Consider the following 25,992-nt stretch of genomic DNA (forward strand, 5'->3'; position numbering starts at 1 on the left):
CGCTTTATCCTTTAATGTGAAAAGATCTACACTGAAAAACAGAATTAAAAAAATTTTTAAACATTTACTAAACAAGTTTAATTAAAAAGATTTTCAAGCAATATAGTCTCTGGAAATAATACTGAGATTTTCACAAATATAAAGTAGACCAACTTTTTAAAAGTTATAAATCAGTTTTGGAGCGATTTCATTTTCTCTCATCATAAATTTATAATCTAGATGAAACTGGTTGCACAACAGTCATGAAAACTGTAAAAGTCATATCAATGTGTGGCAAGAAACAAGTTTTGCAGGTAGCTTTGGCAGAACGTGGTCAATTAGTAAAATTTGTTGGCATTATAAATGCAATTGGGCAGTTTCTTCCTCAGGTTTACGTTTTTCCCAAAAGATGTAGTTTGGATAGTTTTATGATAGGAGGTCCAACATTAAGTATTGCTCTTGGTAATAAAAGCGGACAGATTACCTCAGAATTGTTCCCTTCAGTGCTTGAACATCTAATTAATCTCACCAACTGTATCAACAAAAAACCATTTTTATTAGACACGAATCTTATTGTTCCCTGGAGTCAATTCTCTTTTGTAAAAAGAATAGAGTATGTTTACTAAGTTTCCTTCCCAATACTTCTCATCGCATACATCCTCTTGATGTTGGCATTTTCTCATCATTTAAATCAAACTGTGAAGTTGCCTATAATGACTTGTATCAAATCTTGCTTTTACAGAAAATGTTTTCATGCCCAGCTTTGTCACAGATAGAACCCTAATGGGAGAACCAAGTGAAAATCTAGGATAATAGGTACACCATTACAAAATAGCCTACCACCCTTATCTACCCATGAAATGGTTTACTCTTGCATTTTTTGAATAACTCCAACAATCAAATACTGATTCCAGAACATGTGCAGCCCTTGTATAATGCTCCTTAAAAACAAAACAAAAAAAAAGAGGAAATCAGTAAAATCAACAATTTGTACTGTAATTTTTTCGTGAAAGGAAAAAGGTTGAGCAAATTTATTTGGAAAAAATTAAAAAAAGAGAAAAGGTTATCAATTTGAATAAAAAACATTTTCAAAGAAAACTACTCAATAAGACAAACCCAATTATTTAGAAGATTCTCACTAAAAGAAAAAAAAAGTTGAAGAAGTTTGTCTGAAGACATAAGTGATGAAGATATAGCCTTAAACAAAAGTTCAAACAATAATTTACTTAATGGTGTGCATAATAGTAATATACATATTGAAGATTTTGTGTTAGTATAATTTCTGACTTCAAGTAGCATAATTTATTACATCGGCCAAGTGAAAAAAATTTCTTCTATGAGCACAACAAAATTTAGCAATTAAATTAGAATTGCGTTATTTTTATTTTGATATAATTTTGCAAAACTTATTGTAAAACAGCTATTACTATTTTTTTTTACATATTTTGTGGAAAGTTTACATTTTTACAATGAAACATTTAAAAAAAAAAAAGCTTATTGGTTCATTATTTTATAAAATTGATATAGTCGAAAGTGCCCTTCTAGGTGGTTGAAACTACCCTAGTAGTGGGTTACAATTGACCACTTTGAGGCTTTAACAAAAATCAAAAGTTTATATACGTTATTTTTTCAATTTGTTTTTGTAGGTCCATTAATTGTAAAAATAAATAGGCTTTTATAAATCATAAATATATAAACTGTTCTTTGTTTTTAAATTAGTATTTAGTTATATATTTGCTATTTCTTGTTTATAGATTTGTATTTTTTGTTATTCTGTTTTTGTGTCCATAAAGTTATTATAGTTGTTGGGATTTATAAATATATAATTTTTATTGTTGTTTACATATAAAATAAATCATAAGGTTATAAACTGTTTTAATTTTTTCTAGGTAGAATAGTTAGAAAATGCCTAAAAAAAATGTTTATTTAAAAAAAAATGGCTTGTTGAAAAATAATTTAAACATTGGTTGAGAAAAAAAGCAAAACTTTTGTGAAAAATTAAAAGAACAGAGGAAAAAGGAAGAACTTGATTTATGTTTTAAAGCAAGAGCAAAAGCTAAATATTAAAAGCAATGTGGCGATTTCTACATGATTTTCCCAGTAGACAGGCTACCTATGAAAACATCACTGGACTTGATTATCAAATGCAGCTTTATCTAATGCAGCTTTGTTCAAATAGGTGCAATATCGCAATTATAGGTGCAATATAGCAACATAGGTGCAATATAGCAATTATCTAATGCAGCTTTGTTCACATAGGTGGTGTGAAAATGAAAATTGTGCTAAAAGAGCTGAATCACTACTTGAGGGATAAAAAAAGTTTATTATATAATTCAGTAATCTTAGGAAAAGCAAACAACCTGATTCAAAAAATAAAAGTTGATTGAGACTAAAAACCATGGTTCATGATCCTGTTTTGCTTGCCAATCTAATTTTTTTTTGAGGTGGTTTCTGAAAAGTTGAATGATTCAAACCAATGCACAGTGAATCGACTCATACAATCTAGCTGGACAAAAGTCAATTCAAGGAATCAATTAGTAGATACTCCCATGATATTACTGAATACTTCCTAGAGAAAATTTCAAAATATTAATTAGTGCATGCGTTTTTAAGTGTTAAATCATTCGCGCTCAAGTGTCACTTAAAAACCACAACAATAAGGCGTCTAAATATAAAAATTTGGCTGCCCGCGTCTGCCCATTTCATTTTTATTTAATTTTTTTCAGATCGAGTGTATACTATTACAAAATTGGAGTTATTTGAAGAATGGCAAAAGCATACAAAGGAAGAACGAAATTCTCTTTTGTGTGACTTTATTTTGAAAGACTATACTAAATAAGATGTTACTAGTGATTCCAAAAAAAAATACAGTTAAAAATGGCAAGCATATCTGCTAAATATGCGCAAAAGTGGAGTGCAGCCAATAAAAATATGGATCATTTTTTAAATAAAAATAAAAGTTAGTTAGAGGGCATTTATAATTTAGAATTTAAAATCAATTTTCATCAATTCTGTGCTTTCACAACATCTGAAGAAAGTTGGCCTCAAGGTCGGCCAAAGAAAAACTTTGAAGACTCATCTTTAAAAACCAAAAGACGTAGAGTTGAAGACTTATTGCAATTGCGGAGTGCCAATGAATTAACAACAGCTGCTGAAATACCACATCGTTTGTCGGGTCAAAGAAATATAGCTACTTCTATTAGAAAAAGTACAGAAACCTCAGAGCAAAGAAAATCTACTGATGTTATTTGTGGTAGCAGGCAGTTGAGTAGCAATGAGGCACTTGCTTATTATGTAGATTCCAAGTGAACTAGTCACTCTTATAAACAAACAAGAAAGTGGTAGATGAAAGCAGGGCATGAAGTGTTACTATAATTTATGTAAATCCAAAAGGTTGTGTTACGTGTTTATTTCTATCTCAGAAACACGAGCTGAAATTAAACTTCAAGTCATATTGAAGTCAATTTTCCAAAAATGCATCCTCTAATTTGTCGCTTACATTAATAAACAAATGGGGATGTGACGGAAGTTCTGGCCACAGTACCTATAAACAAAGATTTGAGAACTCCGATGCTAATGATGAGTTTCTGTTTGTATTTGCGTTTGTCCCGTTGAGATTGAGTGATGACTCTAATACTATTATTTGGCAAAATCCTCGGCCATTGTCAACACCTAATTGCTGGCCAATTAAATTCATATTTTCAAAAGAAACACAGGAATTTACTGTAATAGAAACTGACAAAGTTTTAAAAGAAACATCTGATCTTCTTCCAACACTGTGTACTATTGGTGAATTTAAATTTTTTGTGAAACACAATCTGTTGCTTACAATGACAGACAGAAAAGTATGCAATGCTTTAACCGATGCGTACTCTACAGAAAAATGTTATATTTGTGGTGCTACTCCAAAAATGATGAATGGTGAATTAAAAGGTATGGTTGATAAAAAAGAAAATTACAATTTTGGTCTGTCTACCTTGCATGCTTGGATACGTACTTTTAAATGCTTGCTACACATTAGCTACCGTTTAGACATTAAAAAGTGGCAAGTTAGAGGCAGTGAGGATAAATGTTGTATCAGAGAACGTTCTGAAGAGATTAGGCAAAGGTTTAGAAAACAATTGTAACTTATTGTGGATAGACCGAAACCTCATTATGGCAATACAAATGATGGCAACACAGCTCGCAGGTTTTTTTTAAATCCAAAAAAGAGTGGAGAGATTACAGGGTTTGACGTCAAATTAACTAAAATATCAAGTGTTTTATTAAGAATGCTATCTTCTGGCCATGACATTGATTGTGTCAAATTTGAAAAACTTTGTGCTGAAACAAGGACTTTGTATTTACATTTATATTCATGGTATACATGCCTGTTACAGTGCATAAAATTTTAATGCATAGCAAGGAAGTTATAAAGTCGTGTATTCTTCCAATTGGCCTGCTCTCAAAAGAATCTCAAGAAGCACAAAATAAAGATTGTAGGAGATTTCGAGAACATCATACTAGGAAAAAGTCATGTATTTCTACAAATATGGATTTGCTGAATATGCTCTTAATAACCTCTGACCCTGTTATCAATTCACATAGAGAACTGCCTGGAAAAAGAAGCAAAAAATTGCCAGTAGAGGTTTTAAATTTGATTGATTCGGCTCCAATAAGAAATTGTATTTTGTCTGATGAATCAAATAATGAGTCATCTGAAGATTCAAGTGATGAGTGTTGGATACAAACGACGAGTTTTCTGATAACTAAATATTTATTGTATAATATTATGTATCCTTGTTTCATATATTTTTTCTTTTTTACTTTATTTATATTTTTTACTTCATTTTTTTTATTATAACAGTGGTTGTTGCAAAGAAGGAGGCAGGGGGGTTGTAGGCGAGGCGTTTTCCCCCTATCCTCCGCCAAAAAACTTCTAAGTTATTAAAATCAAGGTAATTATTCAATAAAACAACAAAATATTATTTATTTCAACCTTTTACGACTAGAACAATGGAATTCGTGAACAAAATATTTTTGTCCAGCTAGATTGTATGAAACAATTCACTGTGCAATGATTTCATTTATGGCTATTATACTTGGTGATATAGTTGATGACTCAGTACAAAATAATGTTTTAAATAAGGGTAGCAATCTTTACCAGCAAATTCAAATAAATTTAGCCAATAAAAACATTATAAAACCTACAAATGAAATTGATATGGTTTTGCTGCTTGGTTAAAAATTCATCAAGCTAATTTAAGTTATACTGATCAAAGAGTAGTTATATTTGAAAGAATATAACTCAAAAGAGATAGGAGAGTATTTAGCTGGTCTGTTGACACACCTCCTTTAGAAGTTCTCTTTAAAGTTTGTCATAATACGCACTGCAGTATTCATTAACCTAATTTTTTTTCAAATCCAAATAAATAAAATACTTGTATTAATAATTTTTCAATTATATTGCAAAAATTATTAAATATGGTTGTTTGTCACCAAATCTGCTAAACTAGCAAAAAATCAATATCAAAAGTTTTTATAAATAGTTGACTCAAACCGGAAACCATTTATAAAAACTTTTGATATTGATTTTTTAATAATATCAAAACCATAATATCAAGGTTTTGATATTATTAACAAGTCTTGATAAACTCTTCACTGACTTCATTTTGGTGAATAAAGCTTATTAAGATGTTTGGAATGTTTTAAAAATAGTTTGTAAGATCGTGGCTTTAGTGTATCAGTAGTATTAATAAACAACTTCTTGATGTTTTTGTAGAACAAAGTTTAATGAATGATGTTTTTATTACCATGGAAATAAAAACATCATTCATTATGATGTACCAGAGAAAAGTTAAAAAAAAATGTCCTAATGTTGTATACATTTTTTATACTGTGTTGTTTCCATTTTTATTTTTACAACGTTTTTATTAACTTGCTTTATTGTTGGTTTATTTGTTTATGAATTTATCCAATCAAAACAAGCATAATAAAAATAAAATAAATAAAAAAACAAACAGCATAAATAAAAAAATTCATCAAAAGTAATTAAAACAAAACAAACTTTAGTTATAAATAATAATTAATTTTTTAATTATAAATAATAAATAATTAAAAAAAAAAAAATGTGGCTTTTAAATAAATCAACAAATTGGGAACATGAATCAAATAAAACTCAATATAATCGTTTAAAGATTGAAATCAGAAAGGAAATAAAGGAAAACATTAAGTCATTTGAGAGGGAGATTGTTAATAATTGTAAAATAAATCCGAAGTTACTTTATATGTATATTAATGAGAAAAAATCAGTAAAAAACCAAATTATATCGATCGAAAACGGTGACAGAAAATTTGTAATTGATTAAATGGTTATTGCTAAAAAATTTAATAAGTATTTCCTTTCTGTATATGTAAAAAATAAAGTTGTAAAGAAAAATATTGAAAACTGTTAACTAAGCACAATATTAGAAGCTGACTAGATAAAAAAAATGATATAGAAGGAAGAATTAAGGCTCTTAATATATCAAAATCAATTGGAGTTAATTTTGTACATCATTTTGTTCTAAAACAATTCAGTTCATCAATTTCATATTTCTTTATTTAATATTTAAAAAATCTACAGACGATGGTACTGTACCTGATATTTGGAAGAAGGCTAATATAACACCTATATTGAAACAAGGGAGTAAGTTGAAACCTACAAATTACAGACCAGTATCTCTGACGCCAATACCATGCAAAATATTAGAAAGAATAGTTGCTGATAATATAATCAAGCATTTAATAACAAACAAGCTATTAGCAAAGGAACAGCATGGCTTTCTGAAAAGTAAGAGCTGCACAACGAATTTACTAGAATTTCTTGATACCTTAACAAGCATTATTAAACGGTATTCCAATTGATGTTTTGTACCGACTTTAGAAAAGCATTCAACAGAGTATCACACATAAAATTATGTGTCAAGGTTTATGCTTCCGGTATTGTTGGTATGCCTCTTAAATGGATTGAGTCATTCTTATCAAATAGGAAACAATAAGTAGTGACGGGAAAATGCAAGGCAAATTGAGTTGATGTGTTAAGTGGAGTACCACAGAGTTCTTTACTTGGCCCACTTCTTTTCTTGATATTCATAAACAGTTTACAAAGTAGACTTCTTAATAAATGTTGTTTGTATGCCGATGACAATAAAATAATTGCTCCTATTTATACTGAGGTATAAATAGGAGCAATTACTTATAATTATTTCAAAATGACATAAAATGATGGTGAACTAAAAGAAATTGAAAAATCTACTCTTGAAAAAGGTTTAGGTATTTATATATTTTTGAAATGGGAAAGACAAGTAAGAAATGCTGCAAGTAAAGCAAACAATATGCTTGCAATATTAAATAATACTTTTAGGTATTAATATTGTACACTATTGTGCTGCTGCAATTGCCAATCGAATCATTGTAAAAAGGTTTTATCTAATGCCAAATCCTGCTATTCTCAGGTCATGAAATCTCGTATCTTATCTCAAAAATTAGGCTTTCGTGACTTATGGAGAGTCTTTAATAGTATTAGTAATAAGGGCAAATCTTCATCTTTTCTCTTCCAGTAACTTCCAACTTTAATTAGTGATTGCTTGCAGCCTTGTTGGAAGCGAAGATATTTAAAAAAAAAAAAAGGTATAAAGATAAATTTCTCATGAAAATGCTTTATTGCTCATATGTTAGACCTCGTTTGGAGTTTGTGATTCAAGCTTGGAATCCCTATTATAAAAAAGATATCAAAGAACTTGAAAAAGTTCAAAGAAGAGCAACTAAATTGATACCAGAATTAAGACATCTGGGATATAATCAAAGACTAAAAATATTAGATTTAACAATTTTAGAAGTTTGAAGACTAAGAGGTGACCTTATACAACAATATAAATTATATAAAGGTTTTGAATCTATTAATATGAAGAAAGTCCAGATACAAATGTATTCAATCAATACACCAGGTCCAGCATCCAATATTAGAGGTTATAAACATTGTGTTAAATCAGAGTTTGTTAAAAATTGTTTAAGTAGACAACACTTCTTTACAAACAGGGTTGTATTTGGATGGAATAATTTACCAGAATCGGTAGTGGAGTCTACATCAGTCAAAGAGTTTAAATCCAGACTTAAGCTGATTGACTTGCAGAAAATATTGAACAAAAAAAACAGGTTGCAGCTAAATTTTTAGACAACTATTGTGTTGGCTGTCATAGATATTGCCTGGCACTTTATCTCAACAGCATTTGAATTATTATATTATTATTATAAAGTAAAGTAAAAAAAAGTTCTTATCAACATAGATATAAAGAAAGCTAAATACATAAAATAAAGCTAATAGAAAATATGCCCCAATATAGTTTAGTATGACTGTATACTCTGTTGAGTATAAATAGTATACTTGTTTAGTATAGGGTTACCAGGTATCTGGAAATTGAGGAATTGCATGAAATAGAAAAAAAGATGGCACAGCAATATTGAATTCACTATTTAGTTTTAAAAGCATTTTTTTTTTTTTTCACATGAATTAATTGTTATAAGTTGAAGTATTAGTTGATTTAGTTTAATTTGTTTTGTTTTTTTATTTGGATGCTTTTGTTATATAACATTTATTTATAAACCACCCCCGGAAGATTTTGTAAATGACAAGTTTTTTGACTAATAATTTTTTAATTCATATTTATCTTGTTATGTAGCCGATGTTTTGACAATTTTTCTTATTTTAAGCAACCATTAAAGAAATTAAGTCCAGGAAAGTTCTGTAATTTATATTTTTTTTCTGTAAGTCCTGGAATAGTCCTGGAAATAACAAAGCATAGGTCCTGGAAAATTACTAAAATTGTCTTGGAAAATCCTTTAAAGTCCTGGATTTTCAGTTTTTTTATTTTGTAGGAGCCTTGCAAACTAATTACCTAAAAGTTGATTGCTAGTATGAATACTTTAAGAAACCATAGAATAAGTTTTTTTTTTTCCATTCAACCTAACTTGGATGTTATGTATAGTGTTTGTTGGTCCTCTTACACATCTGTCTTTGTATAAGCGTGATGTTAGTTTGTGAACTACAAATTGTGATAAAATGGCACTGGCAGTACTAATGCAATTACCAACTGTGTAAATTTTTTTATTATTGTAAATAACTAATTTTAAATGGTTAAAAAAAACCACATCTGGAAATTATATGCTATTTGCTTTAATCACCATTAAAATTCCACAAACTGTTATTGTTGATATTTCCTTTAAGAAATTATCTTTGAAGTACAACTTATATTTATTTTGTCTTTGGTACAAGAAAAAGCCCTGAGAGATGAAATATTGCTGCTCTGTCGCTTTGTTTATGATTATCATTTTGTGAAATCATTCTTGTCTTGGTATACCGTTTGGTGGAAACAAATAACTTTGATATGTAGAAATAACTCCAACTGTTGCAATGATATCTGTGAGTGTTCTTCTGGATCCTAAATTGACCAAAATTTTAAAATTTCAAGTACAATTCAAATGCTGCACTTAGCACAGTTATTGTGCACACACTTATGAAGAGCTGTATATGTTTATGCTTCGAAAGAGTTACTGAGTGATATTTTTGTGTTTGTTTTTTTGTTGTTGTTGTTATTGTTGTTGTTGTTGTTGTTTTTATATTTACTTCAAGAAATTGTTTTTGAAGTGCATAGATATAACTTTTTTTTTTTTAATTATTTTGGCAAGTTGTGAGTATATTTTTATTTTTTTAGTTCGATGGGCAATCTGTTGAGTATAAAAACATTCTTGATATAATCAATGTAGTATTCACGTGTTTGTTTACTGCAGAAGCAGTACTGAAACTTATGGCCTACAAACTGGTATGTTGTTAATAACATTCATTGACCAATTTTGTTATACTTTAAGTATCATTTTTTCATATAAAGTTATAAAAAAATTTAATTTTTTATATAAATTTTTTATTTTATTTTTTTTTAATACTATTTTTTTGTTTTAAATTTTTTTTAATTTAGAACTACTTTCGTATGCCTTGGAATGTATTTGATTTTGTTATTGTGTGTATAACACTTATTGGAGCTTCAATCACTATATTTAGGTTGGACTCTAAGGTTAGTTATGTTAATATATGTTAATGTATTTATGGGAACTTATTTAGGTTTCTTTTTATGCCTTTTTCTCTTTTTAAGTTAATATTAGTTAATATAAGTTACCATCGTGGAGTAGCAGTAGAGATTTTACTGCAAACAATTAGTAATAGTTTGTAATAATTAGTAGTAATCACAAGTAATTGATAAGAATTAAACTCAACCAACTCTCTAATTCTATATATACCTAGCTTGTTTAATAGTTTAATGGATTCTGGTTTTAAAAGAAAATTTTTGTCTTAAGATAATAATTTTGTATTTTATTGTAATATCAAATGTATTTTTTTTTAGCTTTCAATCGATCCATCTCTCTTCAGATTGTTCAGAGCATTTCGTTTACTTAAATTGTTGCGTCAAGGATACAACATTCGAATATTGATATGGACTTTTTTGCAATCTCTTAAGGTTTTTTTTTCATAGTATTAAGTTATTTAATTGATTTATCAGTAAAAAATGGCTTACAGGGTTGGATAAAGTTTTTCTTCATTAAAAAACTAAATGCAGAAGTATTTCTAAAGCTATGTTGTAAACCATAATTAAGAAAAAAAAAAAATATTTTGCTTAAATTTGATTTAAGTTGTTAAAAGTAAAAAATACAAAAATTATATAAAATATGACATAAAAAATTTTTATTATTTAAATTTTTATTTTAAATAAATTAATTTCAGGTACTTGTTTCTTAAATCAAATGCAATGCATTGTGCATACTTGTACCTTAAAATGTATGTATAATATGTCAGTATTTGATTTTTGGTCTCTTGTATTTTTAAATCAATTGGAATAAGGTTTGTATTGTACAATTAAGTAATCAAGGCATCAGACTATAACTTGAAACAGAATGTCCATTCTATGGTAGCAGGCAATATTAGTGTGACATCACAGTGCTTAACCACTTCAATTTTTTTAATATTTAAAATTTTTTTATTCATATTTGCTTTGACATGAGCAAATATATGAAACAAGTTTATTAAATTGATAGTTTTATAATACATGAATCAGTCAATCATTTTACTTCAAAAACACAAAAAGTTTATATTTACCATATTGTTCTTTTGCTAGCACCGCCTTAATATGGTCAGACATAGATTTAACTAAATTGTCACAATATTCTGGAGCTATGCAAGTAAATCTGTTTTTTTATTTATACTAGTAACTGATGTTGATGAACTAGTCTCTGATGTTGCATTTTGCTCAGCAACCTTTTTTTTCATAAGCATTTCATTAGCAAGCCTACTTATTACTAATTACTTATTACTAATGCAATAGTGGTGTAGTGGTAGACCGCTTGCCTTATAAGTGAGAAGTTCCAAGTTCAATCCACACCACCTTCCTGGTAATACCGCGCTCAACTTGTTTCTCTGCGCAGCTGCCTTGTTCATCGAGATTTGTGTTTTGGAGTTATAGAGTTGAGAGAGGGTTGTAAACACAAAAAGTACCCTCCTCAACTGTAGCGACTCTCTTGGCCTTGGGGAGGTGAATAATTAAAAAAAAAATTGACTCAAGGACTAGGTAGGATGAGCAACTGCAACACATTGGATTCTTTGGTCAGTAAATGAGTTTGTTGAAACCTAGGATGATCACTCTTTTTACATGATTTTACAGTGTTTAGCTATGACACCCAAGGTAAACCTTTTATTACTGCAGTCTTAGAAATACTCAATTAGCCTGTGTGACATTATCAGTCCTTCATTTGGGTCTTCTCTGTGTTTCTTCTCTGTGTTATTTCTCTATGTTATTTCTTTGTGTTATTTCTCTGTGTTATTTCTCTGTGTTATTTCTCTACGTTATTTCTCTGTGTTATTTCTCTGTGTTATTTCTCTGTGTTATTTCTGCCTTCCTACTTATAGTAATCAAGTTTTTTCTCAGAAATCAAATGATATAGAAATGATAATAAACTGTGTACTTTTTTAATATGCCAAAAAAAGTAAAATTTCTTTATTAATTTTCTTTATTTTCGCAAATGTCTTTATCAAAGAAATACATAAAAACTCACCCTTGTGGCTGTGACAGCACTGCTGTCTATTTATGACATTAATTTCATTCTTAAAAATGACAAAATGTTGATGAATTTTTTTTAGAGCAAGTTTACAAGCTGCTACTGCACTTTAGTCCCTATAAAAAAGATGCAGATAGGCGCCTGCTTCATAAAGGAGTAGCTGAAGCTGTATTGGGGCTTTTGACAGTGACCAACTTAGACAGACTATCTTGACCACTACTACACCTAAAATTGACCAAAGTGTCACTGTCTGGATGCTAATGCATGTCCAAGTTGCAATGTGTACATACATTTAGCTGCTTTTATTATTTTTCAATAATGCTAGAACAGAAAAAAGTTTTGTAGAAAAGATTTAAAGAGAAACTTCAAAATCTGTTTTCTTTTGTCACTTTCTTCTACTCTTAAATTTACTAGCGACAAGAAAAGTGTTCTGTCTCTTCTTCACTTTGTGGGATTTGTTGATCAGCTCTTATTTAAAAGTAAGTCATGCAATATATTTTTGGAAGTAACTTTATTATTTCCTATTTATTTTTTAATTTGATAAATTTTTTTGAAAATTTATCAGAACAAGTTTCACAGCCCTCTCGCTGCAATCATTAACTACCTCAAGATTTTTGACAAAATGTTCAAACTCCAAATAACATTCGTTTAGATTTTATGTCTTAACTGGAGTTTTTAGCCACTGCAACTCTTCATTTCTATGGTTGAAAAAATGAAATATGAACTTACTCAGTTATCAGTGAAACTAAGCTAGGAGGATTATCCTGACAAAAATTAAGATTGTTTAGCATTTCAAGATCCATCTGCTGCCTGTGTACAACTTAATTCTCGAGCCTTGGCATGGAATACAGCTTCTTGGCAATCTCAACATGGTCATGGACCTCTTCATCAACTAGAGCAACAACAGTGTTAGGATAAATGTACCAGGTATTTCTCTTCACTGAGTTAATTACAGGTTTTGCCTGCTTAAATTTGACATCATAGTACTTTGAGAGTCATCTGCCAAAGATTCATATCCTAAGAAATAAACTTTAGATAGCAAAAAAAAGCACTAAAAGCAATATTTTTATTTAAACTTTAAAACCTTTTGAGTAATAAAGAATTAAAAATTACAGTAAAAAAAGGGAACTATTGCTGGAATTTCCACCCTAAGAAATCATTCAATGTAAAACAATGCAGTGAAGAAAGTCATTTTTTTGATTTCTTTCTTTTCTTGGGCCCTGAGTTTGGGAATTTTATCCAATGGAGGAATATCTTTGTTTGGGAATTTTATCCATTGGAGGAATGGAGTTTGGGAATTTTATCCATTGGAGGAATATCTTCATAAAGTATATTCCTTTCATCAAAAATGACATAATATACAGGTTCAGGCTTATAGAGTCTGTACTACACATCTCCAGACAGAATCATTACTCTGAGTTTGGTCAATTCAAAATACTCAGACCTGTATTCTTCCTAAATAATAATATTTGTTTTAATAAAAAGTAACTAATTAAACTTATTATATTGTGTTTTAATATTGTTTTTTTTTTTTTTGTAATAGTTAAACAGCCTTAAAAAACTAAGATTCATTCTTTACAGTTTCAGTTTGATTTACGATACTAATCATTTGTTTATTGTGTATAACTCTAGGAGCACATTACACATTAAACATGTTATTACTATTTTCAACTGTGATTTACTGAATAATATACTTTTAATTATTTTACAGCTGCTTAAACTATGGCATTAAATGTGCCATATAAAGTGCCATCTTCATTGTTTCCATGTTTTTAATGTTTTCATACAACTCCAAAGCATTCTAAAATTAATCAGCTACCAGTAATTTTCTCAATTTCATTGTTTGAATTGTGATCCAAAGAATTCCACACAAACTTAAACTCTTTAAACAGAGGATTGTTTGGTCCATTTGTGTTATTATTTGGAGAGATGTTCCAGCAGTGAAGAATGTGTCATTCACATCACATGATGTCTGCATGCTAATAAGAGTAGAGGTCAGTCAATTTCTGTTAAATGCATACTTATTTCTGTAGTTAAATGCATACTTCTTTCATACTTCTTTCTGTTTACCAGTTAAACCTGTCATTATTCTTAAATCAATCTCAAACTGGTAAAGAAGTTCCATGATTGCTGTTTTCTGCTTCTCTTCTGTACTTGAAGTGAGAATTGGAATACCAAGTAGCCTTGTCAAGCATGTAGCCTTGTCAAGCATGTAGCCTTGTCAAGCATCTAGCCTTGTCAAGCATGAATTTTTAAAAAATATTCACTTTAAACAACTTTAAATAAGCACTTTTCATATAAGCAACATAAATGCATGCTTCAAATCTGTAAATATAAATGGTAAATTGAATTAAATCCTATAATTGCAATATTTTTTTAGAGAGAAGGCATTTTGATTTTTTTTTTTTACTTTTATTTATTAAAAATATAGATATATAGATATATTATATATATATATATATATATATATATATATATATATATATATATATATATATATATATATATATATATATATATATATATATACTTACTGAAATTATATATATATATATATATATATATATATATATATATATATATATATATATATATAATATATATATATATATATATATATATATATATATATATATATATTTACTGAAATTATAGATATAATAATATTGCTAAATGTCAAATATTGAAGAAAGACAACCTTGTATGATCACATAGAAAGGCAACTCCAACTCAGTTTTTGAGACAAATGTGTAGCCTCTTTAAACATTAAAATCAGACTGTAAACACCACAGATATGGAAAAAGACTGATTTTTTATTGATTGATTGATTTTTATTAATTTATAGGCATGCAATATATATATAATATATATATATATAGATATATATATATATATTATATATATATATATATATATATATATATATATATATATATATATATATATATATATATATATACATATATATATTTATATATATTATATATATAAATGTATATATATATATATATATATATATATATATATATATATATATATATATACATATTATATATATATATATAATATATACATATATATAATATATATATATATATATATATATATATATATATATATATAATATATATATATATATATATATATATATATATATATATATATATATATATATATATATATATATATATATATATATATATATATATATATAGATATAGATATATATATATATATGTTAAATTTACATAGATTATATATATAACATTGCTTCTTATATGGTGCATCTTTATTTTTATATTTTTAATTCCTTTTAATTCCTTTTATATATATTATATATATATAACCTTGAAAGTCATTTTTTTGTTATACAATTTAATATATGTAGAGTTCAACAAATACAGCTCCATATAAACATTTTTGAAAGAATATAAATTTGTTTTTCTGTTAATATATTATTTGATATTTTGCTGTACTATTGTTATCCTATCAATCAATCATATTTTTCTGATTAAGGTCTAACAATCATGGATATTTACAAATAGTTTGAAACTAATTTAAAGTAAAAACCTGATGAAAATGGTATCAAATAATAATAATGATTCAAATAATAAAATTATTAACAGTAATGATAAAAATAATAATGACACTAAGGGAAAATTGCCAACACTGATAATAAAAATAATAAACTATGATAAAAATTGATAGAAATTATATTATTCATTAATAGAAAAATAATAAAAATAAATCATTAATCTAAACAAAAACTAAATATATAGCCTGATGTTTTTGTGAACAAATGAAATGACAGACTTAAAAATCAAATTTTATTAAAACTAAAAAATAACATTTACAATACAATAAAAACTTTATGAGTAGTATGATAATAGTCAGTGCCAAAAGTGGAGAAAAAAAAGTATCGGGATTCGGTTAATTAAAAATACCATCCCATCTTTAGAGATTTATAAAAAAGTGATGGAATGGTTTATACTTTATAAAAAGGTGATGGGATGGCATCCCACCGCATCCCGCCTCACTTCGAGCACTGATAATAGTGATATATCACCTAAAACAAACAAAAAATAATAATAAATAAGTGCAAACAAAAAACCACAAAACAAAATAAAAATTATAAAAATAAGATAAATTTACAAATTAAAACAATAGCTACACTAATAACAACTAAAAAAAATTAAAAGTATAAGCAGACAGATAAAAACAGCAACAATAGAATTAATCAATCATGGTTGATTTATAATCAATTTTGAACAATAGAATTAATCAATCATGATTGTTAATAAATCATTATTGATAATCAATCATGATTGATAATCAATCATGATTGATAATCAATCATGATTGATAATCAATCATGATTGATAATCAATCATGATTGATAATCAATCATGATTGATAATCAATCATGATTGATAATCAATCATGAGTGATAATCAATCATGATTGATAATCAATCATGATTGACACTCACTCATGATTGATAATCAATATTGATTGATTATCAATAATGATTGATAATCAATCAATATTGATAATCAATCATGATTTATAATCAATCATGATTGATAATCAATCATGATTGATAATCAATCATGATTGATAATCAATCATGATTGATAATCAATCATGATTGATAATCAATCATGATTGATAATCAATCATGATTGATAATCAATCATGATTGATAATCAATCATGATTGATAATCAATCATGATTGATAATCAATCATGATTGATAATCAATCATGATTGATAATTAATCATGATTGATAACTGTGTCATCAGGTATAATAATTAAAAATTCTTACAAAGTAAAACGTTATAACAAAAACTATTAAAAAGAGCATAATAAAATAGTTAAAAAATGTTAAAAAAAGCATAATAAAATAGGATTTTTCAAATGTTATGCCAACTAATCAAATATGAAATGTTCAGTAACACCTAAACTGGTCCATTTTTCTCTTATACTATTTTTCTGGAGTTCCAACTGCATGAACTTCATGAACATTTTAGTTAATAGATGCTGGGTATGTATTTGGAGGAAGTTTTGTCTTGATGTTACAGAATATATTGTTTAAATTTGGAGCTGATGTGAATATAACTTTTATGTTTTGCTTCCTAAGCTTTTTCCTAAGTTTGGTATCAACAATTGGTATCCATGGTAGCTTTATAAATGGTTGGTTGTCTATTGGATGATAATCGGTAATTTTTAAACCTTTTTTCTTTTATACTCTGGCAATATTCGATTGTTCTTGTTGTGCTCATTTTCACCAAATATTTTTATTTGAATTTCTTGTTGGACATTTTTTAAAGCATATTCTTTTTGTGAGACATGAAAACCCTTTGAATACACTCGTGATAATATTAGGATTGATGTTTAAATTATGTTTAAGTTGAATATTAGTAATTGCTTCTTTTTGATGTATTTGAAACTCATAAACTCTATGAATTGTGTTCGTAATATCTGAAAACTTAAATTGTTTTTAGTAGTTTTTTAGTTCAACAGAGTATTTTATGGAAGCATTTTGTTTGCTTAGGATATTTAGAAACATATTATATATATAAGCAGAAAAAGTCTCAGAAAAAGCCAAAGGGTTCAGCATTTTTTTACTTTTGATTCCAACAAACAAAAGACTTTGAAAATTCTATAATTACAGCAAAATAAAACTGTTCAACCAACGTCAGAAAAGATTGAAAAGGCTTTCTTGTTTGTAAATAAACTCAATTGTTATAGTAGCATTAAAAAGTATGTTAACATTTTTTTTTTAAATAACTGCAAAACAAATTATTATAATAAATACCATTAACTAATCTGAAGTTGTAAATTCCAAAAGTTTTGCTTACATATTGAAAAAATCAAAGTATGGTGACAACAATGTTATAACTATTATTACAACATAAAATACAACAATTTTTAATGTTATGTATAAAAAAATAATTATTTCTAATATATAATACAATATTGAACTAATAAGTTTAGTTATATTTTTTTAGTTATATTTTTTTTCCAAGCATCTTGAATAGACCTAATTTAAAGATACCAAAAATATTCAATAGAAAAAATCAAAGATATAATATTTTTTCCATTAAAAACATTTTATAAGAAATTTTGATTTATATTTTAAATCATTACCTAGTTTTGCCTTTACTCTATTGACACATGGAAAGGAAAATATTTATTATGTACATAAGTAGAATTCAATAAACATTTATTATTATTATTATTATTATATATATATATATATATATATATATATATATATATATATATATATATAATTAGTAAAAAACACTTATCTAACTTTTATCTTCGACTTGAAGTTTCACCATTTCTGGATCATCAGGAAGAGAACTCTTCCTGATGATCCAGCAATGGTGAAACTTCAAGTCGAAGATAAAAGTTAGATAAGTGTTTTTTACTAATTAATTATTGCTCTGTTTTTTAAGAACATTGAGCACTCTATTTGTAAAATACACTAACATAATTTACATATATATATATATATATATATATATATATATATATATATATATATATATATATATATATATATATATATATATATATATATATATAAGATGATGATGATGATGATGATGATGATGATGATGATGATGATGATGATGATGATGATGATTATGATGATTATGATTATTATGATGATGATGATGATGATGATGATGATGATGATGATGATGATGATGATGATGATGATGATGATGATGATGATGATGATGATGATGATGATGATGATGATGATGATGATGATGATGATGATGATGATGATGATGATGATGATGATGATGATGATGATGATGATGATGATGATGATGATGATGATGATGAAGTATATAGCTATTATGTTTGTACTGAAAGTATAATATACATTTATTTTATTTATTATATATTATATTTATTATTTATATTATTAGTCTATTGTAACATATATTTGATTTAATATTTGATTTTAGGCTATGCCCTACATTATGCTTCTAATTGCAATGTTATTTTTTATCTATGCTGTTATAGGAATGCAGGTATTTTTTCCATTCATCATTTTTGTTCCACTAACCCAGAATTTGCTTTTGTATGTAATGGTAAATAGAAAACTTTAAAAATTATTTTTTAATGTTGCTTAAACAAATTTAGTTCCTTTTTTTTTTTTAGTTGTTTAGTCGCATAGCTAACGATAATCTTAGACAAATTAATGAGTACAATAACTTTAAAGGTTTTTTCAGTTCTCTTGGAGTTTTGTTTAGGTATAAACATATTTTTTTTTAAGCACAATCATTATTATTATAGAGTTTCCTTTACATATATACTTTTAATGAAAAAATATCACAACTTGAAAATATATTTAGTACAATTTAGTTTGTACTTTCAAGTTCTTTATTATTAAAAGTTTACTATTAAAAATGTTTTTAGGTGTGGTACAGGTGAAGGGTGGCATTTGATAATGATGGATTGTTTTGATCATGCAAAGTGTGAGTTACCATTGAATGGTAGTGCCTCCCCAGTTAAATGTGGCTCAACAATTGCAGCAGTTCTTTATTTCTGCTCTTTCTATTTCTTTTGTGCGTTTTTGGTTAGTTTTATCACATAATTTGATGAATTTTGTTTTTTTATGTGTTAAATAAATTTTTATGTTTGAGGTAAATGCATATGTATATACATATATATATATATATATATATATATATATATATATATATATATATATATATATATATATATATATATATATATATATATATATATATATTAGGATTTCTCAGCTGCCCCTTATATTCTAAAAAAGATCTTTTTGTATTCTTAAAACTTGCTTTTTTTAAAATTTTATTGGATTTAGAGGGAGCACAAGACTCTTGAACACTTACCAGGTCCCTAATACTATTAAAAAAAAAATGTTTCTCAAAATTATGTCATGTTGGGTCTCAAAAGAAGCGAAATTATATAAAAATTATTTATTTTGAGTTTATTGCAGAAAAAAGACCTTTCATAACTAAAAATGAAAGAAGTGTATTTTTTTGATAATAATTCCCAATAAAAAACTTAAATAAAATTAATTTTTTTATAAAATGATAATTTTTTCTGAAATTTTGAAATAATTTCTCTTCTTTTGAGATCCAACATGAAATAATTTTGAAAAACCTTTTTTTTAATAATATTAGAGACCCGGTAAGCGTTCAAGGGTCTTGTGCTCCCCCTAAATCCAATAAAATTATGAAAAAATTTAACCAAGTTGCTTGTGAGAACCAATAGCAAGTTTTAAGAATATGAACTGATCTTTTTTAGAATATAAGGGGCGGCATGGCACACCCTACTATATATATATATAATATATATATATATATATATATATATATATATATATATATATATATATATATATATATATATATATATATATATATATATATATATATATATATATATATATATATATACATATATATATATATATATATATATATATATATATATATATATATATATATATATATATATATATATATATATATATATAAATATATGAATATATATATATATAAATAAATATATGAATATATATATATATATATATATATATATATATGTATATATATATATTTAAAAATAACACAATATTTTTTATTCTTGACATGTTTCGTAAAATTTATTTACATTTTCAAAAGATATTTTACAATAATAAAAAACTCTGAAATAAATATTAAAAAATAGAAATATTAACGAACAAAAAATTATACATAATAAACCAATATATTTATTACAAAATAACTCAGTAAATAACCAATCAAAATAATCAACTGTCAAAAAAGAAAAAAGAAATAAAATTTATTTATTTATTTTATGTATATGTATTCATATATTTATATATATATATATAAATATATGTATTATATATATATATATATATATATATATATATATATATATATATATATATATTTTGATAAAATACATAAAACATTCCCAAGATATTGTTTTATTAATAAAATATTTTTATTTTTCATTTTGGATACTCGTATTTATACTCGTGCCACTCCTTTAAAGTTAATCATTTTTACATTTTCGAGTTTTTAAGGGCATTTTCAAACAATCATCGCAAATAGAATTTTACAAATAATTAACTATATAATTATGTCATTTTAAATAATGAAAGGTTTTTTATCTATACCAATTGTGTACATTTTTATTAATACTATTTTTGGAAACTGGTGGTATTTTAAAAACACACAAATTCATTATGAAATTAAAAAAACGTGGATTTTAAACACAATAGCGTTGAGGCCCAATACATAGCAATTAGAAATTTGTTAGATGCTTTTGATCTAATACAGTTCACCCACTTCAAGCTCTGGCTATTTAAAAGGGGTTTGTACAAGATTAGCTAAGTTTGCTGGCCAACCATTATTCTTGATAACCTCCTGCCATCATTTCAGAGAGCTTCATATAGCTGTAGCCATGAATAAAACTGTTAAGCCAGAGAATAAACTATTTATATGATAACACCATAAAAGGTTTAAAAATACTAAGGTAAAGATATACTTCACTTTAAATTACCTTTTTGCAAAAACAAAATGTATAAGTTTCTAATTTTAAAATTATTTAAATTTAGACTTTTGAGAAGTGCAGAGATTATTGCATTTGCAATTGCAATTGCAGAAAAAAATCAGACCATTAGGTGAAACTTAACAAATATGGAGCTGTTTCACACACCTTGAATTTTATGAAATTCAACTTGCATTGCTCTAAAATCAGGCAGGTTTTTATTCTGAGTAATAAAATACTCAAAGAGATCAATAGAATGGTTGGCTATATTTCTCTTTCCAGGGCGTCGCGATTTTTGACCTGTGACTTTTCTGATTCTGCAATTTTTAAATTTTAATTTTATAAGTTTTGGTATTTTAGTCTTATTATTTAAAAATAATTTATGTCATAAGTAACAAATTGTTTAAAAACAATGTTTTGCAAAATGGTTTAAAATCAGATGCAAAATGCAAAGAAAATAATTCTAAACCATTTTTTTTTCCCATGACAAACTTTTCTTAAAATCAGTAGAAGTATAATAAAAATGAAATTAATAGAAATTTAATTTGACAAGTTTTGATTTCATCTTGTCAAAATTAAATGTAACAAGTTTTTAGCAGTGTCATTTTAAAACTTATTCTATCTACATTACATTATTTAACATATAACATTATTACATTTTTAAGATCAACAAGGCTATTGGCAGATGTATATTGAGCCTGCTGCAGAGGTGAAAATCAAATCATGGTAAAACCATAGAGGTGTTTGGTGCTGGTGTTAGTATCTTTTGATTGAGATCACAATATAAAAATGATAAAAAGTTCTGTATTTAAAAACAAAGAGATGTCCAAAAAGATGTAAAAACAGATAAAGATCAGCCATTAGGTCTTGAGTTGTATAATTCACCAGACTAATAGGTTAATTTTAGATATTTTAGGTCATAGTTTAAAAAAGTGCCTTCAGATGAGACTTTTGGATGCAATCAATTCCAAAACCCTAAAAATCCTTTAAAGTTGCTAACAACTCATCAGAGCTCACAGCAAAATTGTAAATCTATTGACCAATGTATTTTTTGTTTTAAGAAAAATATTTTGTAGTAAAAAATTCAATTTTGCTGTGCTTACAGTAAAATTTATTCAAGAATTTATTGTAGAAATTTATTGTAAAGAATGTATTGTTTGATGAGCTTGAAGAAGCTTTAGAAGCTACTTTTAACAAAAAGTTCATTGTTCAATTCAAGTTCAAAAAACCATTAAAGAAGAAGGACAGTTGATTCAACAAGCTAGCTACGGCGACTGCTTTCTCACTTTCTTTTTATTGAATGGTTTTAATAATTTGAATTTTGATCTGGTACCTAACTGCAAATTTTGAACCTTAAAAGTACATTTAAAAATTATTTTTTTACATATTTTCTTGAGATATTTGTCTTAAGCTGAAAATTTATATGTATATAAATATTTATTGTACATTTCCAGCGTTTAAAAACTAAATTCTGACACAAATTTGCTTCAGAAACAAGAGATCTGTGGCAGTGACTGATCCAGCATTTTTTGATGTTTGAGCTAACATGGAGCGAAATCCAAACATTTGTATGTTTATACTTATGTCAAATAATGATGCTTTTTAAAAAGTTGCAATGATTAGAGGAAACAAAAAAGCCCTAAAATATTATCCCCCCTGCCCCAAATGTTAGAGCAACAAATTGATGAATTAATTTTTTTGCTATTCTCAACTAAGTTTATATTCATTGATAAATTTAAGTATTTTTTTTCAACCACTAAGCGTTAAAAAGTTATAACCATATAAAATTTGAACCCCCTCAAATTGAAGTTAAAATTCATATGGTCATTATTTATGAACACTGAGATATGAAACTTGAAATTTATTGATGAATATAAACTGAGTTAAGATTGCTTTAATAAATTACACATTGTTTTAATAAATAAACAAACAAATCCCTAATGTTTCCTCACCAATTTTGTTTGTTTATTCAAAATAATATATTCTTTCAACTTTTCTTATATATTATTAAACTTAGATATGCTTTAAAAAAATTACATAGGAAAAAAATTGTAAGTACGTCTAATTATACAAGTGGTTTAAAACTTATTCACAGTACTGTATATATATACATATATTTATATGTATATAGATATATATATATATTTATATATATATATATATATATATATATATATATATATATATATATATATATATATATATATATATATATATATATATATATATATATATATATATATATATATATATATATATATATATATATATATATATATATTGATTTATTTGTATAAAATATAAATATATATATATTGATTTATTTGTATAAAATATAAATATATATACATATATATATATATATATTTATATATATGTATATATATTTATATATATATATATATATATATATATATATATATTTATATATATACATATATATACATATATATATATATATATATATATATATATATATATATATATATATATATATATATATATGTATATATCTATATATATATATATATTGATTTATTTGTATAAAATGAATAAAAACAACTTTTAATGGAAGTCTGAGTTTCATGCCTTTTGACAATGATCAGCCATTGTGTATTTCGTCACTTAAAAATTACAAACTTGTTTATTCAAAATAATATATATTCTTTCAACTTTTCTTATATATTATTAAACTTAGATATGCTTTAAAAAAATTACATAGGAAAAAAATTGTAAGTACGTCTAATTATACAAGTGGTTTAAAACTTATTCACAGTACTGTATATATATACATATATTTATATGTATATAGATATATATATATATATATATATATATATATATATATATATATATATATATATATATATATATATATTTATATATATATATATATATATATACATATATATATATATATATATATATATATATTGATTTATTTGTATAAAATATAAATATATATACATATATATATATATTTATATATATACATATATTTATATCTATCTATATATATATATATATATATATATATATATATATATATATATATATATATATATATATATATATATATGTATATATATATATATATATATCTATCTATATTTATATATATACATATATATACATATATATATATATATATATATATATATATATATATATATATATATATATATATATATATATATATATATCTATATATATCTATATATATATATTGATTTATTTGTATAAAATGAATAAAAACAACTTTTAATGGAAGTCTGAGTTTCATGCCTTTTGACAATGATCAGCCATTGTGTATTTCGTCACTTAAAAATTACAAACTAAAATTACGGTGGAACGAGTTCTGACATTACAAAAACAAAGCAAAACAATAACAAAAAGACATCAAAGGTTTTAGTCCCCGGTGTCGAATAAGGATAGTAAAAATTTTTTTAAATGCCGGCACTTTGATATTATTTCATATCTTTTATTAAGTAAGTTTTTTTCTTTATATGATAATATATGAAATTTCTCAAGGAGACTAAGATTACAAACTTTTGATCCTTGATTCTAGGGCTTACATTGTCCTATTATTTTCCATGTAACAACAGGTTTTATATTTTTTGATTTTAGCTTCTATATTTCTTTGGAAAGTTCAGTGTCATTTTTATATTTGGGTGCATTGAAAGATTTAAGATGATTGGCATATCTTAATTTAAATGTGGTTTCACTTATAGCGAAATAAACTTTATCTTTGAATTGAGGATCTCCAGAACTTACAGTAGCTTGGTATACAACATTGCTAGAAAGACATTGGTTATATAATGGACAAATTTTTTTGTGTATGCAGTTGCATTTTTTTGATGTTTTATTTTTATCGCTTTGTAAAATTTTGTTGTTATGTGCATTTATCAAAGACTTGACATTAGGCATGCAACTATAGCTAACTTTAATATAGTTTTGATTAAAAATTTTATGAAGTCTGTGTCCTTAAAAAGATCAAATAAATAAGAAAGGAAAAAAACTTTGAATCTACCATAGTGTTTAACAATATTGAGATAAGCAGATCATCCGTCTGTTTTTTCACTTTAAAAGACCATAAGGATAATTTTATTATCAAACCTTCAGTTCGCCATTTAAATCCTTCGAAAAACGAGGGAGGAAGAATTTGTAAAGTCATTTTATCTAAAATTATTCACGAATTAAAAAATAAACTATAGTTGAATCAATGGCAAAGCACCCAATTTGTTAAAAATTGGTTTAAAAAAATCAAAAATAATCTTTGCAAATTTCTAATTTTTGATATAAATGATTTTTACCCATTTATT

The 25,992-nt window shown here is 25.6% G+C and overlaps 1 protein-coding gene across 4 annotated transcripts in view; it reads left to right on the top strand.

Annotated features, from left to right (window-relative positions):
• Positions 1 to 25,992, top strand: part of LOC100204665 (voltage-dependent L-type calcium channel subunit alpha-1D) — a 196,755-nt gene that overhangs the window by 145,657 nt on the left and 25,106 nt on the right. For all 4 annotated transcript variants that reach the window (XM_065798025.1, XM_065798024.1, XM_065798026.1 and 1 more), the window contains 6 exons: positions 9,711 to 9,818; positions 9,972 to 10,067; positions 10,395 to 10,508; positions 19,090 to 19,155; positions 19,286 to 19,377; positions 19,544 to 19,703. In XM_065798025.1, the coding sequence (XP_065654097.1) occupies positions 9,711 to 9,818; positions 9,972 to 10,067; positions 10,395 to 10,508; positions 19,090 to 19,155; positions 19,286 to 19,377; positions 19,544 to 19,703 (636 nt within the window). The remainder of the gene's footprint in view (positions 1 to 9,710; positions 9,819 to 9,971; positions 10,068 to 10,394; positions 10,509 to 19,089; positions 19,156 to 19,285; positions 19,378 to 19,543; positions 19,704 to 25,992) is intronic.

This window comes from Hydra vulgaris, chromosome 05, assembly GCF_038396675.1.
Source record: "Hydra vulgaris chromosome 05, alternate assembly HydraT2T_AEP".
Lineage (NCBI taxonomy): Eukaryota > Metazoa > Cnidaria > Hydrozoa > Anthoathecata > Hydridae > Hydra > Hydra vulgaris.